The following is a 23,338-nucleotide window of genomic DNA, read 5'->3' as shown; positions in this document are numbered from 1 at the left end:
ATGGCCTGGGCCCTTCCCCCCTGCAAGGTGAGAGCTAAAGGGTTGGAGAACAAAGGAATCTGGTGACCTCCTGTCCCGGGACAGGGACAAAGCCCAGAGGAGGGGCTGGAGGGGGAGGCAGGTTGGGTCTGGCTGGGACATAGAGTGAAGTGTAGACGGGGTTGTCTGGCTTACTGCCCCCTAAAATGGACCCAGCTGAAGGGTCCTATTCTCTGCACCTACAAGCTCTGTGTTAGACCATGTTCCTGTCATCTAATAAACCTTCTGTGTTACTGGCTGGCTGAGAGTCCCGTCTGACTGCGGAGTTGGGGGGCAGGACCCTCTGGCTTCCCCAGGACCCTGCCTGGGTGGACTTGCAATGGGAAGCGCACGGAGGGGCAGAGGCTGAATGCTCCGAGGTCAGACCCAGGAAGGTGGAAGCTGTGTGTCCTGAAGACAGGCTGCTCCCAGAAAGGAGACTCCCCCAGAGTCCTGCCTGGGTTTGTAGGGAAGCAGGGCCAGAGCCTCGCCTGGGGACTCCGTGACAGCTGGTGGCAGCGGTGGGATGTACTGTAGCGCTTCCTGCAGTAAGCGACGGGGGAGCAGTAAAACGAAGGGGGATTGCCGAGGACCAGGCCTGCTGAAGGCTCGGAGAGGAGCGGTTTCGGGGGGTGGTTAACCCCTGGGAGTGTGTGACCAGCGAGAAGGATGGTGCAGTAACGGGGGCCCCCTGGGGACTGCAGCGAGCAGTCTCGGGGGAGAGGAGCCTGCGGCTTGGCCCTGGGAGAGAGAAGGGTGCCTCAGTTTCCCCTAGGCAGATCTAGGTGGTGGGATAAGGGTGCATGATTGTTGCAGAGCTTGTAGGGCCTGTAGCAAAACAGGAGACCTACAGCAGCAGCCAAGTGTAAACAATACTTTATTAGGGTGCCATAGTAACAGACAGCTCGTCATTCAAAACGAGTTTGCTGCTTCCCAGCCCCCCGGGCTTTGGGCTCGTAATAAATAGAGGGGCCGAGGCAGGGCTAGGCCCAGGGAGGTCCTAGAGACTGTGCAGGGGTCACTGACATGCCTGCAGATCACACGGGAAGGCGCAGAGGCTGCGATCCAGGCTAGCGGCAGCTGGCGGGTCTGGGAGCTCCGGCGTGCAGGTGATGTGACAGGCCTGAGCAGCAGCTGGGCAGACGCCAGTAGGGGGCGCCAGAGGCTGCCTTGCTCGCCCCCCAGCGCTCAAGGTGGCATCTCCAGCAAGGGGTTCGGGGGGGGGGGGGGGGGTCTGGCTAGAGAAGCCACCCTCAGGTCAGGAGTCCTGGACTGGCCAGGGTGACGTGGGGCCCGCCCGGTGCCACCGATGTGGCCCTGGAACGAAGAACAGGAGGTGCCCGCCCGGCCCATCCATTGGCATGGGACACAGGTGGGGGGCATGCCAGACCCCACCTGTGCTGGGGCGGGGAGCCCCTGCCATGACTGCCAGTGGGGAGCAGATCTGTGGCAGGACCTGGGCGGGCACCAGCTCAAGCGGGTCTGGTTCCCCTCCGTCATCTCAAGGGCTGGAGCGGCAGGGCTTCCTGTAGGGAACTCCTGGCTTCCCCTGGGGGGCCACCAGGTGCCGGCTGCACGATGGGGATAAAGTGCTGGAGGGGAGAGACTGAGGCTGGGATCTCATCTCATGACATACGCTGCCCCCCCCACCCCTCCCAGTGCCCACAGCTGGGACCCAGGAGTTCTGGGCTCTATGCCAAGCGTGGGGAGGAGAGGGCACTGGAAAGCAGGAGTCCTGGCTCCAGCATCCACCTCACTAAACCACTAGCTCCTTCTTCCAGGGCCAGGCAGAGAACCCAGGAGTCCTGGTCCGTCCGTCCCCCCCCGCTCCCCCCCAAACCCACTAGAGTCTGGGAGAGAACCCAGGAGTCCTGATTCAGTTCTTCTTTCCCCAGGGACCAGTTGGTTTGGCACCAGGGCTCAGCCCCCACCCCCCAAATGCCGGAGACCCCAGGGAACAGACACTGAGGGGGAAGAGCCAGCGACTCACTGTGGTTTCCCGGGCCTCCAGCAGCGTGGCCACAGGGTCCGTGCAGCAGCGGGGGGCCGGGGCCTGGCTGCCAGGGGGCCGGCCCATGTAGAAGGCACACTCGTCGTCCAGGCAGGCCTCTTGGAAGCGCTGGGGGGCGCTGAGCAGGTCTCTGAACCGCTGCTTCACCAGGGCCACGCGGGAGGGGGATGTTGCAGGGGCAGCCCTGGCCCCTGCAGGTGAGAGGGAACGTGAGCCACCCGGGGGCCTGGAGCCCGCAGTCCGTCCGTCCGTCCTGTTCCCCCCGGGTCCGGCCAGCCACAGGGGCTGCAGAAATGGAGACGAACACCCCGGGGCTGGATTGGAGGCAGCGCCCCCTATTGGCCATTTCCCATCAGCTCAGTAGCGGGACAGGGGGGTCCAAAGAAGCCCCGTAGCCCCCGGGGGCACTCAGCGACGGAGCCATGTCCTACCTGCAGCACCCCCGCTGGCGGTGGGGGACCTCAGGGAGTGGATGAGAGGGTGGGAGCAGACGGGCCGCTGGGAGGAGAAGGTGAGCGTGGTGCCCGCCGCAGGGAAGGCCGCAGAGCTGGCCGGGGGCATTGTCCTGCTGGCGGGGCCCTGCCCAGGGTCCTGGCACGAAGAGGTGGAGGGGAGTTGCTTCAGCCTGCTGCCGGCTGCTGGCAGGGGAGGGGGCGTGCGGGGGGGCCTGGGCGACGGGGCGCAGGCAGCCGGCAGGCTCTGGAGCTCATCCAGGCTGCAGGAGCCCCCCGCCCCCTCCACCTCCTTCCGCAGGAGCCGGGCCAGGAACTCGATGCACTGCCGGAAGGAGAGAGAGTCAGAACAGCACCCCCCAGCCCAGCCCCCCCAGTATCCGAGGGAGCCCACCCTATCCTCACCACCACGCTGGCCTCTCAGGCCATGCTGCCCCCGGGATACTGGGGGCTCCTCCCCGTGCCTGCAGGACCGAGCCAGGCCCCCCCTCCTACCTGCGTCTTGCTGCCCCCCTCGCCAGGCCAGGCGAGCGCTTTCCTCACTGATGCTTCTGTGGCCACCTGGCTCTCCCCGTCCCCGAAGAGCCGCACCACGATCTTCTCCTGGGGGGAGGCACCATCAGGGGCGTGGGACCAGACCCAGCACGGAACCCCCTCCCCGCTTGCAGGGCCCCCGCCTGAGCTCAGCCCAGGCCCTTCCCGGGGGGTGGGGGCACGGAATGATCTTCCCCACAGAAGCTGCAGGACAGTCCAATTCCAACCCCCACTCAGCACCCCCCCCATGCTCTTTGCCATGGGGGGGCCCAAATTCAGCTAGGATAGAGGATCCTGGAGGGGGGGGAAGTCACACAGCCCCCAAGACATCGGTCAGACCCCACTGCAGCCCCCTCCCCTCCCAGGGCTGCTGTCCCAGAATGGGATGGGCTCAGCTGGCATTTGGCCAAAGGAAGGAATCCCCCGGCTGGGTCTCCTCATGCCCCTGCAGCCCCAGGGCACTCACCAAGGGCAGGACTGACTCATCGGGGTCAGGGCTTCTGGGCTCCGGGGAGAGGCCGCCGGCCCACCTGGCTGGGGTCTAGAAATGGGAACACGGGGTCAGCGAAGGCCTACAGGCAATGGGATGTGGCCACCGCCACCACCCCTGCAGACAGGAGCCCGGTTTGTTCTGGGGCTCGGACACCCGGGCTTGGCTCAGCTCTGGGGAGGCAAGGGCTGGCAGAGCCCTGAGCCTGCCTGTCAGCAAGGGGGCACCCCACCCCTCAGACCCTGAGCAGGGCCACTGCTCCCCAACAGCCCAGGAGCCAGGCCCCTCCCGCATCCAGGCACAGCACCCTGGAACCAAGTTGATCTGTCCCTGTTCCTGCCCCCCAAAGCCCCATTCCCACCCACCTGCAGCACGCGCTTGTCCAGGGCCCCCTCGGTGCGGGGCGTGCGGGGGAAGACGGCCAGGCGGCGGGTGGAGAAGCAGGTACGGCGCTGCGAGGGGAGAAGGTTTCATGTGGACAGCGCCCAGCGCATGGGGCTGGGTCTCACTGGGGCTGCCCCCGCCCCACACCCCAGGGAACAGACCCTGCACGGACTGGCCAGGCTCTCTTTGGGCTCCCCTGGTTGGAGAGCCAGGCGCTGCAGTGAGTCCATCCTAGGACTCGTAGTGAGTCCACCCTAGGACTCGTGGACACAGACCCCAGGCAGGGCTGAACAGGGCCCAGCCTGGCAGGCCCCTGCCTCACAGACAGGGGAGGGACCAGTGAGTGCAGCACAGCCAAGGAGAGAACCCAGGAGTCCTGGCTCCCAGCCCCACCCAACCCACTAGATTCCCCTCCCCGAGCTGGGGACAGAACCCAGAAGTCCTGGCTCCCAGCCCCCCGGCTCTAACTCCTAGGCAGACCCCAGGGAACGCCTGGGTCCCATCTATGGGTCATGTTTGGTGAGGGTGGGGACCAGCTGAGCAGAGGGCAGGTCCGGGTGACAGGAGCTGCTCAGACCAACCCCTCCCTGAGGAGATTCCCACCCCCTGCCCCGCCCAAGGGTACAAACCAGGGACTGGGGCTGCGTGACGGGCACCCTCCTGGCGGAGCCAAAGGGCGAAGAGCGGCTGATCTCCCGGGTCCTGGGCGTGCCAGCCAGCTGGGCTGCTTGGAGGCCATCCAGGGCCTCAGCACCTGGAGAGAAGGGGAGGCTGAAGGCAGTGAACCCTGGCACCAATTCCCCCCCACCCCCAGGACTTGTGGCTCGTGCATAAAAAGGAACCCCCAGAGCCCAAGCACAAACAGACCCTCCCCCATCTGCTCCCACCCCCCACGCTGGATCCCAGGAGCAGGGGAGGGGTCTGTACCTTTAAGTCCCAGTGTGGAGTAGCAGGAGGCATGGCCGAAGTCGCCCTTTGGGGGGACGCTGATCTGAGGTCTCAGCAGCGAGGTTCTGCTGCCCTGAGGGGGAGAGAAAAGGCCACCTCAGCCCCCTCTGCTCTGCAGATGGCAAGGGCAGGGTGCTGAGCCCCTGTGGGCCAGAGGCCAGGGTCAGGCACACCCCAAACCCCTGTGTTGGGCTGCTGCTACCCTGCCCACCTCTCAGCAGCCGGGGCTGCACCTAACCCCATCACCGCAGGCACTGGCTGGGCCAAGCTACGGCTGGAGGGGCCAGCCCAGCTGCTGGAATCCTGGGACCAGATACCCTCCTCCTGCCCCACTGGTGCCAGCCCCCCGGGTGTGGATCCCACAAAGCGCCGGGCAGAGGCAGTGCCCCCAGCACCAGCTGCCCCAGATAGGAGACATGATCCCAACAAGGACCAAGCCACAAGGCCAGGCTTCAAGACCCCTGAACAGCTCACCGTGGGGCTCCCCTGAGTGGAGGGCGGGACGCCCCGCAGCCCCTTCACTGGCACCCTCCGAGCCAGACTGAGCTTCCCCGTGGGCCCCAGGGCAGCGTGGCTCAGTCCCACGTTGGAGAGGACGCTGGCCAGGGCATCCAGGTCTGGCACGAACTCCTCTGCAGGGACGGGGGAGAGGAGACTGTCAGCAACTGGCTCGGTAGGAGTCCGGTTTGGTTTACATTTCTGATGGCTAATGTCAATGTTTTTAAGCGTTTTTCCCTATTTCCAGTGATTTAAATGGTCTGACCCTGCAGCTCTGAAAATAGCGGAGCGGAGACAGTACACGTTGAGATTCAAAACGGTTATAATGCTTAAAACACAAACTATGGATATCACACGCCCAGCCCTGCCAAGGAAGGGCTGGATGGCGGCTCTGGCTGGCCACGCTTCCAATGGGTGGTGTGTTCGTGGATTCCAGTGAAACACACGTCCTGACACTAACTGATATCAATCTAACCCCTCCAAGCCTGGTCATCAGCCATGGGGGGCGGGGACCGGGGAGGCACGACAAGGGCATCACGGTAGCCTGTGGAAGTGCCCGACATTGCATCACTGATAAGACAAGATGGAATTTGGGCTGGGCTGGGCAGGGGAGTCAGGACTCCTAGGTTCTATCCCAGCTCTGGGAGGGGAGTGGGGTCTGGTGGGTTAGAGCAGGAGTCAGGACTCCTGGGATCTATTCCAGGCTTACGGGACATGGGCTCTTACCTGTCTCTGATGCTCCCATGGGATCCGTCCTTGAGGGTGAGCTGCTGCTGAAGCAGAGAAAACAGGGGCTGCTCATTCCCCACCCCTGCCGACTCGGGCAGGTGCAGGGCACTGCTTGCCACCCGAGTCCCAGGCTCCCCTGCCCCTTGGGTCTGAACCCCCCGGCTCAGGATCCCGGCAGGGGGCAGAGGTGTGTGTAGAGAGTTGGCCGGGTGTCAGCACAGGCCCCCCCGTATAATCCATCATAACCTGGCTCCAGACGACGCGACGGGGCCAGTGCTGGCTGCAGATACTCCTTGGGAATGCCAGGTACACGCTGTGCACCTCCAGCCGATCACGGAGCCACGAGAGCTGCGATGGGCGGTTAATGGTATGTTCCTCCCCCATACCCGTTAATGGCACGCTCCCCTGTCACCTGTGGGCTGCACTCTGCCCCCCAGTGCCAGCCTTGCCCCCTTTGCCATCGCTCAAGGACCCCGGCCTGCCATTGCTGGACTGGTCCCTGGTTCCACCGGCTTCCTGGCTCTTGGCTGGTTCACTCTGCATCGCCGTGGCAATGGGATGCGGGCGCCCCCGACACGCCTCCTTCGCCCCTGCGCCCAGTCTCTGCAGAGCGGGGTGCCCCTGGCGCCGAGAGAAACCTGGTTCAAGGTGGGCTGGGCAGGCACGTGGTACCCACAGCACCCTGCCCCCAACTGAAGGAACTGGAGCATCCGAGCCACCCTGGAGACGGGCACCCCATCACCCACGGAACGCATCCAGCCCCATGGTGACCCACCCCGAGGGGCCGCGGGAGCGGCAGGCACCAGTCGCCGGGGGGGGGGGGGGGCAGCTGGCCCAGGCCAGGTGTGGACTAGGGCGGGTTTGGAGCAGAGGAACCCAGTGCCGTGGGCTGCGCAGGGAACGAGGCTAATACGAGGAGTCCCCTGCACCCTCCCCCACCCCCCCGAGGCCCCTCCCAGCTGCCAGCCCCAGGGTGCCCCCTCCAGCACTGGAGGCAGACAGCCCCCTCCAGCACCGACCCCTCTGCAGCGGGGCATTGCCAGCTGGAGCTGGGACTTAGTGCAGCCCCTCCAAACCCTGTGGGTGTCCCACTGCCCTCCGATGGCATCTCTAGCCAGGCAGAGAGGAAGGTTGGAGCCAGCCAGCACTCACCGCGGGCTGGGCACGGGACCCCAAGTCCCGCAGTGTCGCTGACAGGGCCTGGATCTGCTGAGATTTAAGGAGCAGGCCACGGTGCTGAGCAGGATCCTGTGTGGCTCGACGAGCTGCATCTGGGGGCCGGAGCAGAGAGGGCAGAAGTCAGGCGGCGAGCCGAGAGCAGGCCCGGGGAGCAATCAACACTATATTAATGATGCCAAAGGGCCCAGGATCAGCAGATGCTGCCAGGCTCCCTTCCCTTCTCCCCCATGCAGGCAGCTTCCTGCAGCAAGAGGTCACCTTCTGGGGAAGCTGCTCCTGCATTGCACCATCCACCCTACCCAGGGCCACCCGGGCCCCAGCTGCAGGAGCCAGGGGCTGTACCTTTAGCTGCCAGCCGGGAGAAGCAGGAGGTGCGGGCTGGATCCGGGCACAAGGCAGGGGTCCCCGAGGCCACGTACAGGGAACCACGCACAGTCTGGGGAAAAGAGAGAAGCAGCCAGGAAGGCCAGTTAGGAAAGTGGGTCTCTGACCCACCCCTTACTAAAGCCCTAGTGTGAGGGGGCTGCGAGCTCGCTGTGTTCAGGAGAAAAGCAGAGAAGTCAGAACTTCCTCGAGACATCAAAGCAATTTACAGACAAAGGAGCTCAGACCTCAGCCCACCGTAGAAAGGAGGCCGTCATCTCCCTCTTACGCATGGGGAAACTGAGGCAACGTAGCCAGTTAGGACTAGAACCCAGGACTCCCACCTCCACGACCCCACTCTCCACCCAGAATCGGGGGTAGTACCCAGGAGTCCTAGTGTCCAGGCCCTTCCTCGCCCTAGCCCACTGGACCCTGCTCTCCTGGGTTCTGCCCCAGCTCTGGGAGGTGTCCTGGCACCAAGCCCCCCACTCCCCCGCCCCTGCTTACAAGGAGGACAATTTGTTAATAGTTTTCATCATAACACTGTCCCTTTAAAAGAAGGGTCCCCTCCCTCCATGGCCCATCAGCACGAGCTGATGAGCTACCGCAGGACCTGTGCTGACCCTACTGTGTGCCGGCCCCAGGGCTCAGAGCGAGCCAGGTGGACCCACAACAGGGCGGGCCAGCCAGCCACAGCGTACGCAGGGAGCTGGTTCCACCGCTGGGCCCGGGATGACAGGACTTACCCGTGCAGACCCGCTGGCGTGGACCGAGTTGCCCCTGCTCCCCCTCAGAGGGACCCGCCGGGCCAGGCTGGGTTTCCTGGCCACACCCAGCGTGCTGTTTGCCAGCCCCACATTGGAGAGGATGCTGGCCAAAGCCGCCGGGTCAGCCACGAACTCCACTGGGCCAACTTCTGCAAGAGATACCACGGTGGTCAAGGGGCCGAAACGGAACCACTAAGCCACAGGTAGCTTGGCCCCCCACATCCTGTGATCTTAGCCCGTCTTTCATCCTGAAGGACCCCAAAATGCTTTACAAGATCACCTCGCTCTGAAATGCGGCCACCTCTGGGGCAGAGTGGTGCTGCCAGGTCACAGTGCAGAGCAACGCTGCAGGGCTAGACAGCAAAGAATCCCGGAGGCAGCTGACAGTGCCAGGGCAATGAATGCACTTACCGGAGCTGGAGCTGGGCTAGGACACGTGGCCCAATGCCCAATGAAATGCCAGGGTTCTGGGCCTGGGCATTTGGGAAATGTGCCGTGGCACCTGGCAGAGGTAGCCAGTCCCTGGGCCTCACCACTCATCAGAAAGATGGTACTCCAACTGCACCGCGCCCCAGGGGACTGTGCTCAGCAGCCCCCTACCCTGTTCCTGCAGCCGAGCACCCCAGGCCCACACTGGGGGACCAGGCCCAGCACTGAGTCAGTGGGAAGAGCCCCCAAGTACAAGTTTCCAGGACAGTTTCCTGCAGCAACCAGTTGTCCCGCCAGGTCTCCCATCCACACGGTGTCCAGGCTCAGTCCTGCTTAGCTTGTGAGATGTGAGAGCATCACAGCAGGAGACAGACGTCAGGAAAGGAGCCTGGGGCCCCCTGCTGGCAGAGGCTGGGACTGCACCAGCACGGCTTCTCAGCACAAGAGCGGGTACCTTTGCCATTGGGGAGGCTGGTGCCTGACGGGGTCTTCTGGGCTGCTGCCCCCAGGTGTATCTCCTCCAGGGGGCCTCCGGGCTGGCTTCTGCTCAGCAGCTCCGGGGATCCCGCCGGCAGCTCCGCGGCTGCAGCCATATCAATATGGAACTTGTCCCCTTTGCAGGCCAGGTTAAAGGGACAGGTCTGCGGACAGGGCTTCTTACCGGCAGCCTTCCCCTGGCAGGGCAGAAAAGCAGTCACCTGGGAGATGAAGGCATGCAGAGTGCGAACGCTGCACGCCCCACGAGCACGGCAGCACAGACAGCGAGACCTAGCTGAGGCAAGTGCCATCCACACCTGAGCCCCCGGGGACACCCCAACACGGCTTTGTGCACACAAGCAGCATCTCCCATGTCTACGCTGCTACCGAGTGTCGGACCCTGCTGACTCCCTGCTGCCAGAGCCTTTCCCCAGGGCCGGAGCTTTTCGCTGCCAGGCGTACCTACACCGCAGTGACAAGCATGGACGCGGCTTGGGGCACCCTGCATCGTGCCTGTCCTCTACCTACTGCCATAAGCGTAAGGAACAAGAGACGCATCCCCATTAGAGAGGGAAACTGAGGCACTAGGCGAGGAAGCATCTTGCCTGACATCACACATCAGTCACAGAGGTGGGAATGGAACCCAGGAGGCCTAACTCCCAGCCGATGTCCTAATCACTACACCACACTCCCTGTCCCAAAGACAGCTACGGAACCCAGGGGCTTGTCTCCCCTGCTCTTACCCACCACTTTCTCCACACACCCCTTTTCTCGTTTTAATAAAGATTTTGGTCCCTACTAGTGTCAAACCACGGGCACGCCCCCACAGCCTATGATCACCTTGTTGCTCCAGGGCTATAATCACCCGAAGCTGCAGCACAAGAAATGTGGGCTATTTTGTGCCTTGGAACACAGCATCCCAGTGGAAGGGGGGCTCAGAGCACCCTGCCAGCTGACCCCAGCTCTTCTTAGTGATGCTCCCAGTGGATCACAGCTGTGACCATATGACCCAGAGAGGGGGCATCAGCTAGAACATTGTACCAGCCAGGATCAGATGCACCAGAGTCAGATTATCTGCTAACAATGTGCTGGGCAGTTAAGGCACTTCACGCCGCGCTCCCGGGGGCTTGAGGCACCAGAGTTTGCCCTGCCCCTGTTAAAGGGGGCTGTGGATCAGCGGGAGCACATAGGCACCAGCACCCTGTTTCGGAAGCCAGCACATTCCGAGCAAGCCGAGCGTACCAGCTCCCACGCCCAAGAGGGGTAAATAGGGGTCTAGACTCCACAGTGGCACAGGCCCCTGCTGTGTGTCTCGGCCGTGCCCCAGCTCTCTCCTCCTCTTTCCATGCAGCTCTCTCCCAAGCACAGGGACCAGCCAACAAATGGTGCTTCGAGGCCGGCCCCTCACCCTCCATTCACCTTCTGGAACTGGCTCTCCCAGGCCTGGTGCAGCTGCTGGAAGTCCGGGGGCAGGCGGCTTTTGGACAGGACAGGGATCTTGCTGCGGCTCCGCGTGTCTGACCCGTCCCAGGCAGACGGCTCGTTCTCCTTTCCCAGCTGCGGTTCACTCCTGTCCAGGGAGCAGCTCCCTTTCCATTTGCCCTGAGGTGGGTGGGCAAAGGAAGCCCATTCCGGACTCTTCCCGACCTGGGCCATTTTTGACAGCTGCACCAAGCAAAGTCACCACAGCACCTTTCCTGGCATTTGCACCTGGAGGAAGAGAAAAAAAGAACAGGAGGACTTGTGGCACCTTAGAGACTAACAAATTTATTTGAGCATAAGCTTTCGTGAGCTACAGCTCACTTCATCAGAAGAGAAGCTCCCAAGAGCTGAAGAGAGTGTAACATGCAGAGCGCGTAACCACCTCCCCACCACGCCAGAGGAGACCTACTGCTGGGCTCCTCAAGTCCAGCCCCCTGGCTAGACCTGAGCTGGCAGCACTAGCCCATGGGGAATTCCCTCCCGAGCCGGCTGGGGACTGGCTACAGGCCCAGAGCAATGCCCCGTGTGGCTGGATCCTGGCCACTGCAGAGTCTGCCCCAGTTCACTCGCCTATTTCATGCTGCGGCGCACGGAGCCCATCACCTCTGGGCCAGCCAGGGAGCTGCACGGCTAGTGAAGGGTCAACACTAGCCACAGGCTCTCTGCCCTGTGCATAACGCCACCAGCCCCGGCCCCAGGGGAGGCTCACCCACACCCCAAGGGCCGAGGCCAACAAGTCCTGGCAGTTTGCACCCACTTGCAACCTCTGCCCGACCGTCTCCTCCGTGCGGCCCACCACGTTGTCCCCTGCCCCAGCTCTGCACAATCCACTACTGCCCCCCACCCATACCCCCCCTCTGCTGGTCCCCAGGGGGCCCCCTACTGGGCAACAGCCCAGAGACTCCCCCACCCCACTGCTCTCAGGGAACCCCACCTCCCCCCACAGGGAAACCCCTCCAGGGACCCATCCAACCACTACAGCCCCCAGAAACCCCTCTCCCAACTACCCTCCTAGGCCCCCACCTCAGGGATCCCCCACTGGATGCTCTCCACCCCAAAGCATTCCCCAAGTACACCCCATCCCCACACTCTCCCGGGGGAGATCCCCCCTCTACTGCCCCCAACCTGGCAGCCTCCCTCATCCTCAGGCCAGGCCCCCCCCACTCCCCAAGCCTGACACCCCCAGAGACCCCCCACAACTGGGAACCCCACCCCGTGCCCACCTACTCCCCACCCCAGGGCCCCCCCATGGACACCTCATCCCCAAACACCCCCCATGCCAGGAACCCCCAGGGGGTCCCCCCTCTACTGCCCCCACCTCGGGAGTCTAAGGCCGGGGACCCCCCCAACCCAGGACCCCCCTCCGGGCTCCCCCGAGGCAGGGAGCCCCCCCCATAAGCCCAGAGCCCCGCCCCCCAGGACTCCCCCACCCCACCTGCTCCCGGTTGATTCGGTTGCGTCCGCCCCGCTCAGCCCAGCGGCTCGGGGCCAGGCTGCAGCTCCCCGCCGGTTTGTAAAATACCAAGGGCGCTGATTGGCCACCTGCCTCCACCTGGGGGGCGGGGTCGATCGTAGAGCGAGCCAATCGGGAGCAAGGGAGGCGGGGCCAGGGCGACGCAAGGCGTAGGGCGGAGCTGCGGTGACTGATTGGTCGGCGCTGTCCGCCCCTCCCACCGGCCGCCTGCCGTTCCGGCCTATCAGGCGCGCGGGGGGCGGGACAAGGTCGCCCAGCGGAAGTCGACGATCTCGCGAGATCTGAACTGAAGGGAGCTGGGGCGTATAGACCATAGAGAAGGGCGTGGGTAGAGCGGCGGGCGGATGTTCCCGGTCGGGTGGGAGGAGCGCTGAGACCCCCCCCCCCATGTCTTGGGGCCCGGCTCCAGGTCACGCCAAGGGCCCACAGGGGGTCACGGGGTCCCCGGGCGATGCTCGGGAACTGCTCCCCAGGAAGCCAGGCAGGACTCTGGGGAAGTCTCCTCTCGGGGAGCAGCCTGTCTGCAGGACACACAGCTCCCCCGGCTCCACCTTCCTGGGTCTGACCCCGGAGCCTTCACCTCCTCTGCCCCTCCCTGCGCTTCCCACAGCCAGTCCGCCCAGGCGGGGTCCTGGGGGGGCCAGAGGGTCCTGCACCCCAACTTCGCAGTCAGACGTGACTCTCAGCCAGCCGGGGAAACAGAAGGTTTATTAGACGACAGGAACATGGTCTAACACAGAGCTTGTAGGTGCAGAGAACGGGACCCCTCAGCCGGGTCCATTTTGGGGGGCAGTGAGCCAGACAACCACGTCTGCACTTCACTCCTCATCCCCGGCCAGCCCCAAACTGAAACCCCCTCCAGCCCCTCCTCCTCTGGGCTTTGTCCCTGTCCCGGGCCAGGAGGTCACCTGATTCCTTTGTTCTCCAACCCTTCAGCTCTCACCTTGCAGGGGGGGAAGGGCCCAGGCCATCAGTTGCCAGGAAACAGGGTGTCGGCCATTCTCTGTGTCCAGACCCCTGCACACACCTGCCCTCTAGGGCTCCGCCGTGACCATACACCCTTATCCCACCACCCAGATACTCAAGAACTGCATAGGGGAAACCAAGGCACCCCCCACACTATTCAGGGGAAACATTAAGAACAGGCCCAGTTCGTCACACAGGGGTCACTGCCCGGCTCCAGGTCACACCAAGGGGCCACGGCCTCAGCTCAGGTCACGCAAAGGGGCCATGGCCCCGGCTCCAGGTCACACCAAGGGGTCACAGCCCCAGCTCAGGTCACGCCAAGGGGCCACAGCCCCGTATCCAGGTCACGCCAAGGGCTACAGGGGTCAGGGCCCGGCTCCTGGTCACATTGCAGCATCATGCCAGTGGGCCAGGCCCTGGCACTGGGCAATGCCAGACACTCCCCATGGTTGTCAGTCACTGGCTGGTGCCCATCCTGCTGTGAGGTCGACCCTCAGCTAGCTCCACCAGGTCAGACGGCAGCCTCATGCCATGGTGCCAGGTCATGCCATGGTGCGAGGTCTTGGCAACCAGGCACAGCTTGACACAGCCCCAAGGACAGCCCTGTGGCACTGCTGTGCCCACAGATCACCCCTGTGCGCCTGGATCTCACTGTGCAGCATGGTCACAGCTTACTCCGCGGTCCGCCTGGATTCCTACACGACATCCCCTCCCTGGAAGTGGGGAGCTGGCCAGGGCCGAGAGCTGCAGTGGAAGGGGTGAAGAGGCACTACTGCCTGTAGGGCCCTCCTCTGAATCTAGCCTCTCGCCACCCCCCCAGCAGACACAGCATAGGCGAGCTCCCCCTCACCCATCGCCACCACCACACCTCATGCTGCCCTAAAGGGACAGGCAGGGAGCTTGGCCCCCCACAGTGGCTGCCAACCCAGGAGGTCTGCTAGGTCCAAGTGGGGTGAGGTTATTTTGGGATGGCACCACTTGCCCACTAGGCCTAAGAGCTGACAACTCACCTCAGACAGGGGCCCTTTGGTGGGCACTGCCTGAAGGGGTCAAACCTGAGGCCTCTCCCCACTGCCCCTGGGTGGAGATACCAGACACTGGGACAAGGAGGCACAGACAAGAGGCAGACGCAGAGATTCCTTGTGATGATCTTTAGTGGCCAGTAAAGCAAGACAGGGCACGTTCAACACCAAGGCCGAGCGCTGGGCAACCCTCGTCGTCCAGGCAGATCAGGGAGCACCAAAGCAACTAGCCTGCACCTACTCAGAGTCTCCAGCGTGTCTCGTTCTGGCAGGGTGAGGGGTCCCTACCCCAGCCCCCTGGTTAAAGGTAGAGCTAGGGCAAGGGAGGTGGATCCGAGTCAGGCACGGCCTGTGCCCAGAGCACAGACATGTGGGGAGGGCTGTGGGGTAAAGCATTTTGGGACTGTATATTTAGCAGCAGTCAGGCTCAGGAAGGTGCTGTGGGACTCACTCGTGGGAGCAGAATGGGAAAAGCACAGCAGGGCTTGGTGGCAGCAGCAGGTATCAGGCTCAGGAATCGCTACTGAGATGGAAGAGCAGCACATTTCAGCAGCAGGAAACCTCGTTCCATGCATCTGTTCAAGTATTAGAGCCAGGGCCGAAAATCGGGAGAAGAAACTCTCCCATAGCAGGACCTGAGAACTAAGAGCGTGTCTGAAATCCCCGAGAGGCACGAGCGCTATCAGGCAGACAGGGATCCGTTCAAAAGGAGAACGGAGACTCAGTACCACAGCAGGGCTCCTTGGGGAAGGAATCACAATTGGGGACTGCACTGAACCTTCAGTAGTGCCGGTTGTGGCCCAGGATACTAAAGACACAAGGTGGATGAGCTAATCGGTTTTCTTGGACCAACTGCTGTTGTCTCTTTCACCCAGAGAAGCTGGTCCCGTAACGGGCATTAGCTCACCCACCTGGTCTCACTCAGCACGGTTGTGGAGCAGCATGTGGCAGTTATCCCTTTCAGCGCTGGGATTTGGGGTCAAAGCAGAAATCAGAGCCAGGAGCCAGGAGCCAGCAGCAGGCATCAATCAGTACTGGGTGGTGAACATGGCCTTAGCCCTGGGAAAGGGATCATGCCCAGCTGCTCCTCAGCAGCACCAAGGAGAGTCGACTCAGAGATTCAGCAGCAATGAGAAGAGTCAGTAGTGGGACGAGGAACTGCGTCAACATCAGCCATTTGTATTGGGACTTTACCTGGGGAGCAGGAGTCCAGGCTGAGCGCGCTGGGGCTAGAAATCCAGCCGTGGTGAGTAGTCCCTGCCATTGGTTTCTTCTGTCCTAAAACGCAGTTTCTGGACTGATCAGGGTCAGAATTTGGGGCCTGGCCGCACTCCGCCCTGGGAGCGGGCACCGTGTCAGACAGCAGTAGCAGCCGTAAGAATCGCAATCAGACATTGGGATCACACTCGCAAACGGAGGCTCTGGTACAGCACTGACCCTAGTGCTCTGTTAGCAGGAACCCTGTCAGCACTGGGAAGAGCTGGCGGGAGGCACCACCCCTCCGCAGTCCAGGGTCGAGAGCGGAACCAGGACAACGCCTCTCTGGCATCAGCTTCAGCATCACGCCTCTTTGGTACCAAACTTGGTCAGGGCCTCTGCCTCGGGAGCGGGAATCGTGGTGGGATGGAGCAGCAGGCCCGGATCTGGGGACTGGTCTCAGCAGTCGCTCCAGGGACTGGGTAGTGGTCTCGAGGTTTGTATGGGCAGAGCCCAGGCAGTGGCCAGAGGGGGAGCCGGATCCTGCTGAGGGTGACCAGATGTCCCGATTTTATAGGGACAGTCCCAATTTGGGGGCTCTCTCTTATATAGGCTCCTATTACCCCCCCACCCCCGTCCCGATTCTTTTACACTTGCTGTCAGGTCACCCTAATCCTGCTCTACCCCCTCAGAAGGGCTAGTCTGGGAAGGTCAGTTACCTCCCCAAAGCAGAGCTGGAGCAGAAAAGCAGCCAGGTCAGATCCAAGGGCCCAGGACAGGGGTGGGACAGAGGAAACAGCATGTGGTGCGAGGGGCAAAGGTGTGGGGGATCAGGAGGCAGGGCCCCCGGCTCCTTTCCCTGCAGGAGCCCCTGCCCCTGGGCTGTGAGGGGGTATTGCTGTGCTCACCCCTCTGGGTGCACTGTGGGGGCAGGCAGGCTGGGAGGATGGGGCAGTGTGGCAGGGCTGTCAGAGGTATCAGTAGTAATAAGGCCAGTGTGGCTGGGAGCAGGTGGGGGGCTGCAGCAGGGGTCTCGCAGTGGCTTCTGCATGTCAGTTTCACGCCATCGCCCCGGTCCAGGGTAGAGGCCTGGTGTCGGGATCACTTGTCCAGCTCGCTTCTCTGCTCCTTCCTCGACTCAGTCACCACCTGCCGTGTGCGGGCAGGGGCAGGATGGAACAGAGACCGCAGGATTAGACCCCACCCCGCCATCCCCTCAGCCCCAGCACCTGGCTACGTCCCCTGCCACCAAGGATCCTGGAGTCCTTCCGCCAGGCCCCACCCCCAAAGCCCCCTGCCCCAGCACAGAGAGGGGGAATCAATTAGCCCAAGAGAGGCAGAGCTAGGAACAGAACCCAGGAGTCCTAGGGATCCCTGCTGTAGCCACTACACCATGCTCCCCAATAGCTTTGTACAGAACCCAGGAGTCCTGGGTCCCATCCCCTGCTCCAATCACTAGCTCACTCCACCCTCAGCTGGACATAGAACCTAGGAGTCCTGCCTCCCTGCTCTAACCACTAGACACTGCTACTTCTCCTTGCATGTGCTGGGATTTGAATGACAGCTGAACCCCCAGGGAACCTCTGCCCTGACCTCATCCCCCAACACCCCGATACCCTCGGCTTGGCACATTGCATCCTGACAGCTCCCCATCCTCCTCTCCTGACTGGGGCTTCCCCGCACTGAGGGGTGGAGACTCACCTCTCCATTCCGGGTCTCAATGGTTTTGATCAGAACCATTTTCCTGGTATGGCTCTCCATGGTCTGCTCCGGCTCGGGCACTGGGCAGGGGGGTGCAGGGCGGCCATGAGAGAGGAAGGGGCTGCAGCCACTGAACCCACTCCCCCAGAGTGAGGCCTCCAAGCCCTGGGCTGGGTGTGCACCAGGACAGCAGACTCTGGCCACGACTGGGGAAGATCCCGCAACGGGCAGGTGCTGCCCCTAATGATACTGCTCAGCGACAGAGTTGTTTCCCAGGTTCCCCAGCGAGAGCAGCTGGATGCAGCTGACCCCACACAATTGGCAGAGGCCAGTGACACCCCAGACACCTGGGGAAGGATGCAGGGAGCCCCCAAAACACTGGCTGGGGAGGGGCAGAGATTCCTGGGGGAGGCAGGGACAGACACCCCCACGTGGCTGCTCACTTACCCGAAGTTTTCATGCTGAGGGAGGCCAGCGAGTGGATGGGGATCGTGATCCTGAGGGAGGGGGTCAAAGAGCGCAATGAGTGGCAGAAGGCCCCTGCTTATCCTTCACCCCACCCGGCCCCCTTGGAGACGAAGGGGAACAGGAGAGCTTGGACAGCAGCCCCCTCCCTTGCAATACCCCACCCCTTGCGACAGAGGCACCCTCCTGGCATCCGGAGAGCCGTGCTGCCCCCCTCTCCCCATGGCACTTGCCAGCCGGGCTATCCAGTGCCACGCCCACCTGTTCTCCTCGCCCTCCAGCAGCTTGCGGTAGGTGGCGATCTCGATGTCCAGCGCCATCTTGACATTGAGCAGGTCCTGGTACTCGCGCAGGTGCCGTGCCATCTCCTCCTTCAGGTGCTGGATCTCCTGCTCCAGCCGCCCCACCGTGTCCTGGTAACTGCCGACCTCCGCCCCATACTGGTCCTCCAGCTGCTGCATCTGGCGCAGCAGCGCCTCGTTCTGGCCACGGGCGGGAGGGCAGGCGTCGGACTCCTGGTCCAAAGGGGTCCGGTCTCTCCCCGCTCCCTCTACATCCCATCCGGAGGCAGCTGCTCCCCACCATTTGGGGCGGGGCGGGGGGGGAGCTGTGCCGCAGAAAGCAAGCTGGACTGTGATTCCCTGTTCAAGCACAGGGGATACAACCAGCTGCTGCAGGGAGCTCCACCAGGAGGCGCTCTTCCCTCAGAGCAGGGCTATGGGGCGCTGGGGTCCCCCCACCCCTCCAAATGGTACTCACGGTTCCCTTCAGCCCGTCCACCTCGCAGGTCAGGCTCTGGATCTGCCTCCGGGACTCGTTCATCTCCTGCTTGGCCTGGCGCAGCGCCTCGTGGTTCCGGTTGGCTGCGTCCGACAGGTCAGCAAACTGAGAGGGAGGGAGTGTCGGGGAGGGGGTCTTAGGACCCCCCCAAATGCTACCCCAGCGAGGTGCAGGGGGAGCTTCCTGCAGGTGAGGTTGTTCCCCCCGCAGCAGGAGCGGCCGTGCCCCACATGCCCGCCCCCGGCTCCCCCTGCGGGCATAGAGAGCGTATGGGGCACCTTCGCCCCGGGGGGCCACGACTGGGGCCAGTACCTTGGACTTGTACCACTCCTCGGCCTCCTGCAGGTTCTTCACCGCGATGCTCTCGTACTGGGTGCGGATGTCGCGCAGCGCGGCCGTCAGGTCTGGCTTGACCGGCTCCATCTCCACCTGCACCTGCTGGCTGTGAATGCTCACCTGCATGTCACGCAGCTCCTGCACACGCCAGCCGCACGCACAGACACGCCAGCCGCACGCACAGGGACAAGAGAGACCATGAGACACCCTGAAATCTGACGCATGTGGGGCCCCAGCTGCACCCAGAAGTTTGTGAGCCTAGTACTGGGGTCCCGTCTGTGCCACCACCTCCCCCCGCCCGCCCTTCACCCAGGTGCGCGGCAGCCTGGCGCAGGGTGGGGCTGTACTGCAGTTCTGCTCTTCACCACGAGATGGCGGAAAGGTACCTTGGCCACTGGCAAGCCCAGGGAACAGCTGGCTACTGCTGAGTCCCCCCCCATCCCCTCCCACTCCCACACCTCCCTCCTTTGCCTCCCCTCTGTGCCCCCCACCTTCCCCCTACCTCCTCGTGCAGCTTCTTCAGGAACTCTATCTCGTCCATCAGCGACTCGATCTTGCGTTCCAGCTCCAGGCGGGAGAGGGTGGCGTCGTCCACATCCTGTGGAGGGGGAGGCAGGGGGCCGAGTGCCAGGGACAGGCCCACCGTGGGGTGGGGGGGTCGCTGAGGGCAGTCCGGCCCACAGGTCCCCGCCCTCTCCCTGCACGGAGGGCATTTTTTGGAGGTGGCGGGGAGGGGGACTCTGTGTGTGTGTGTACACGCGCCCATATGGGGGTGTTTTTGCACATGTATTTCTGTACGCAAGTCCCTGTGTGACCGCTCGTGGGCCATACGTGTCTCCCCCAATGCAGGTGTGTACGTGGAGGCGCACAGGCCTGGGTGTGGGCGCTGAGCATGTGGACACCATCGCATGGGTGATGTTCCTGGGTGCACGTGCCCACAGGGCTGCACGACTTGTGGTGCGTGCATTGCACTGGGGCAGGTGTAGATCCAGTCACAACCCTCCACCCCATGCCTACAGTCCGTGGCAGCTCAGGGCTGCTAAGAGCAAGGCCAGGGCAGAGCTGGGCTCAGGTCTCCGCAGTGCTGGGCTCTGGATCACACGGATTTGCACACGCGGCCTGGACAGGGGGACGCCCGGCTCTCGGCTCCACGTGTCCCCTCAATGCACGGGGCTGGCACGGTGTCATGTGAATGACAGCGAGAGCCCATCGATTCCAGGGCTTGCTGCATGGGAGCGTGTGAGCAGACACATGGGTGTGCACTGCAGCTGCAAGGACACGTTTGTACAGGAACGTGCAGAAGTGTATGTGATCAGGTGCACACGTGCACAAGCACGTGAACAAGAGTGCATGCACAAGTATGAGTGTGTGCAAGTGTGCATACAAGGGGGGGCAGGTGAACACACTCCAGAGCCCCTCAGCCCACCCTCCCTCCCCAACACACACTCACCTTCCGGAACAGCACCAGGTTGTTCTCTGCATCCTCACGCCTGTGTATCTCCTCCTCCAGCCTGGGGGAGGGGGCACAGCAAGAGGGTCGGAGGCAGGCAGGACACACCCACACGCTGCTCCCTCCAGCCCCTGCCACGCCCACCCCCTCATGCCAGCACCCCCATGCGCACGCTCCCTGAACACCCCGTGAGCCTCCCCCCACCACGTCCTCCCCTCCCGGGATGCTACCTGCCCCTCACCCCTCGGGACTAACACTGCCAGCGATCAGAGGGGCCTCTCTGCCCCCACCGCTTCCTGGGATGGCTGAATTCAGTCCCCTGAAGTGCCCCAGCTCGGAGCCCCACCTGAGCGGAGCGGGGGGAGTGGGGCTCCGCATTGGTCCACCCCCACCCCCCCAAACCAGGGGTATGGGCCCTGCGGTATATTGGAGGAGGGTGGGGCAGTGCTGGGGAGGGAATCCTGCACTGTGAACAGCCCCCACCCCATCCTCTCCCCTGGAGGATAAAGACCCCCCACATCACAGTGGGGCAGGGGATTTCCCAGCTGCAGAGGGCGGCGGGCGGCAGCTGTGAAGCCCCCCCAACCCCAGCTTCTCCAGCAGGGGGCCAGCAGCCCAGCCCTGCAGTCATCTGCAGGGACCATGTGGGTAGGGGGGATGCCACACCCTGCAGCACCCCCCCACCCATGGGCCCAGGGGGGCAGCAGGGCCCCTCTCCCTCCCCTGCACCCATGGTGCCGTAGTTCCAGATGCAGCAGCTCAGTGCCCCACCCACTGCCGACTCCGCCTTGTGCTCGGGCTTGGGGGACGCTGCTCTGGGGGTGCCCAGACTGCAGACCTCCCCCCGCCCCAGGGGCTGCTGGGATATCCCCTCCCCCAAGGCAGACAGGGTCCCCTCCAGGCCATAGGCCCACACTATAAGGGAGGGGCCAGTCCCACCCAGGGGGGTTGGAACAATTTTTTTTGGGGGGGGGAGGAGGGGCTGAGAGCCATTGAACTGAACTGTGAAGCCTGTATACAATGGAAACCACTTCAAGCCTGGGGGTGCAGCAGCCCCACTATTTCCAGCGCCTATGGCCCCACCCATCCCTGCCTCAGTTGCCCTCTAATCCTCCCAGCCCCTCCCTTCCCGCCCACCCACCACCCTTCCCCATTTCCCTTCTCCGGCCCCAGCTCTACCCCCAAACCTCACCCTGTGCCCCCCACAGCCCACTGGCCCTCAGAGCTGCTCTGCCTGCATGGGGGGGTGGGGGGGGTTGGGCTGCAGCTGGGTGGGGCCCAGAGTCTGCCCTGAACATTGGCCAAACAGAGCCAACGCTGCTGCACTTTCCACCCCACCCCGTGTGCCCCATGGCCCCTTCCCTGCACCCTCAAGCAATCCCCGCGCCCCACACAACCTACTTGTACTTCGTCCCCCACATCCCCCCCCAGCCTCACCCCCTCCACCCCAAACCATGCCCCCCTTTCCACTGCAGCCCTTCACCCCCCTGCACCCCTTTCTCATCAGCCAGCCAGCGAGCTCCCCCACCCTGGAAGAGTACAGGGGGAGGAGCTCAGCAGAAACCCCACCCTACACCCCATTACCTACTGCACTCAGCGCCCGGCACCCCCATCCCCTCCCCCCTCTGCTGACACAGCCCCCTAGATCCCTGCACCCCATTCACCTGTAACCCTTCCTCCATCACCCCCTCCCCATCCAGCCCCCTGCACCTCTTCTCTCCCATCTTCCTGTGCCCCATTCCCACCCACCCCTACAGCCTTTCCCTGCGCCCCCTCCCCATAACCCACCCCCAACTACCCTGCACCCACTCCCCTGCCCCTCCCTACAGCCCCTCCCCCGCCCCCACTCCCCCATAACCCACCCCCCACTCCCCTGCCCATCCCTACAGCCCTTCCCCTGCGCCCCCACATAACCCACCCCCCACGCCACTGCCCATCCCTGCAGCCCTTCCCCTGCACCCCCCCATAACCCACCCCCCGCGCCACTGCCCATCCCTGCAGCCCTTCCCCTGCGCCCCCCCATAACCCACCCCCCGCGCCACTGCCCATCCCTGCAGCCCTTCCCCTGCGCCCCTCCCCATAACCCACCCCCCACTCCCCTCCCCATCCCTACCCCTCTCCCCTGCGCCCCCTCCCCATAACCCACCCCCCACTCCCCTGCCCATCCCTACAGCCCTTCCCCTGCGCCCCCCCATAACCCACCCCCACTCCCCTCCCCATCCCTACCGCCCCTCCCCCGCGCCCCCTCCCCATAACCCACCCCCCGCGCCACTGCCCATCCCTACCCCTCTCCCCTGCGCCCCCTCCCCATAACCCACCCCCCACTCCCCTCCCCATCCCTACCGCCCCTCCCCCGCGCCCCCTCCCCATAACCCACCCCCCGCGCCACTGCCCATCCCTACCCCTCTCCCCTGTGCCCCCCCATAACCCACCCCCTCTCCCCTGCCCATCCCTACAGCCCTTCCCCTGCGCCCCCCCATAACCCACCCCCCGCGCCACTGCCCATCCCTACAGCCCTTCCCCTGCGCCCCCCATAACCCACCCCCCACTCCCCCGCCCATCCCTACAGCCCCTCCCCCGCGCCCCCTCCCCATAACCCACCCCCCACTCCCCCTCCCCGCACTCCGGCCCCCTCACCTCTGCTTGAGCGCGGCCAGGTCCTCGGCCAGGTTGTCCCGCTCCACCTGCGCGCGGTCCCGCTCCTGGCCCAGCTGCTCCAGCTGGCGCCGCAGGTCGCGCAGCTCGCCCTGGCACAGGTCGGCGGCGCGCGCGGGCTCGCGGGCCTGCGCCTGGCCCAGCTGGGCGCGCAGCGCCGCGTTGTGCGCCTCCAGGGCGCGCACCCTCTCGATGAAGCTGGCGAAGCGGTCGTTGAGCTCCTGCAGCGCCGCCTTCTCGCTGCCGCGCGTGGCCAGGAAGTCGCGGTTCAGCGCCTCGGCCAGCGCCCAGTCCAGCCGCGCGGCGCCCGGGGCCAGGCGGGCCGGCTGCGCGGCGCGCAACGAGCCGCGCGCCCACTGCGCGGAGCGCGCAGGGCCCGGCGAGCCCAGCAGGCGCGCGGCGGAGGAGCCCGAGCCCGGCGAGAGCGGCGGCCCGAAGACGCGGCGGTACGAGGTGGCCCGGGCGCTCATGGCTGCTGCGCGGCGGCCCCGATCCGGATCCTGGCCCGGCCCCGCGGCTGGCGATGGAAAG

The 23,338-nt window shown here is 64.1% G+C and overlaps 2 protein-coding genes across 2 annotated transcripts; both read right to left on the bottom strand.

The window, feature by feature from the left end:
• Positions 1-878: 878 nt before the first annotated feature.
• Positions 879-12,300, bottom strand: TROAP (trophinin associated protein). Its single transcript, XM_075121598.1, has 17 exons — positions 12,197-12,300; positions 10,699-10,989; positions 9,257-9,476; positions 8,353-8,522; positions 7,586-7,679; positions 7,217-7,335; positions 6,477-6,685; positions 6,062-6,108; positions 5,312-5,469; positions 4,817-4,910; positions 4,519-4,643; positions 3,871-3,957; positions 3,482-3,556; positions 2,977-3,084; positions 2,461-2,806; positions 2,009-2,220; positions 879-1,610 (listed from the first exon to the last, which is right to left on the bottom strand). The coding sequence occupies exons 2-17, from the start codon at positions 10,933-10,935 to the stop codon at positions 1,515-1,517; spliced, it is 2,397 nt and encodes a 798-aa protein (XP_074977699.1). The 5' UTR covers positions 10,936-10,989; positions 12,197-12,300; the 3' UTR covers positions 879-1,514.
• Positions 12,301-14,337: 2,037 nt separating this feature from the next.
• PRPH (peripherin) lies at positions 14,338-23,277 on the bottom strand. The gene is made up of 9 exons (XM_048831571.2): positions 22,790-23,277; positions 20,153-20,213; positions 19,205-19,300; positions 18,679-18,840; positions 18,346-18,471; positions 17,848-18,068; positions 17,569-17,618; positions 17,122-17,201; positions 14,338-16,569 (listed from the first exon to the last, which is right to left on the bottom strand). The coding sequence occupies exons 1-9, from the start codon at positions 23,275-23,277 to the stop codon at positions 16,522-16,524; spliced, it is 1,332 nt and encodes a 443-aa protein (XP_048687528.1). The 3' UTR covers positions 14,338-16,521.
• Between the last annotated feature and the right edge of the window lie 61 nt (positions 23,278-23,338).

This window comes from Caretta caretta, chromosome 20, assembly GCF_965140235.1.
Source record: "Caretta caretta isolate rCarCar2 chromosome 20, rCarCar1.hap1, whole genome shotgun sequence".
Lineage (NCBI taxonomy): Eukaryota > Metazoa > Chordata > Testudines > Cheloniidae > Caretta > Caretta caretta.
Note: the sequence above shows the minus strand (reverse complement) of the source record. Positions and strands in the feature narration are given on the sequence as shown.

Excerpts from the sequence above, each read along its gene's own strand:
- TROAP (XM_075121598.1), bottom strand. The coding sequence starts at position 10,935 with ATGGCCCAGGTCGGGAAGAGTCCGGAATGGGCTTCCTTTGCCCACCCA. Across the intron at positions 2,807-2,976 it reads AGGGGGGCAGCAAGACGCAG|TGCATCGAGTTCCTGGCCCG; the intron begins GTAGGAGGGGGG and ends TCCTTCCGGCAG. Across the intron at positions 2,221-2,460 it reads CGCCAGCGGGGGTGCTGCAG|GGGCCAGGGCTGCCCCTGCA; the intron begins GTAGGACATGGC and ends TCTCACCTGCAG.
- PRPH (XM_048831571.2), bottom strand. The coding sequence starts at position 23,277 with ATGAGCGCCCGGGCCACCTCGTACCGCCGCGTCTTCGGGCCGCCGCTC. Across the intron at positions 18,472-18,678 it reads AGGAGTGGTACAAGTCCAAG|TTTGCTGACCTGTCGGACGC; the intron begins GTACTGGCCCCA and ends CCTCCCTCTCAG. Across the intron at positions 18,069-18,345 it reads TGGACGGGCTGAAGGGAACC|AACGAGGCGCTGCTGCGCCA; the intron begins GTGAGTACCATT and ends GCCCGTGGCCAG.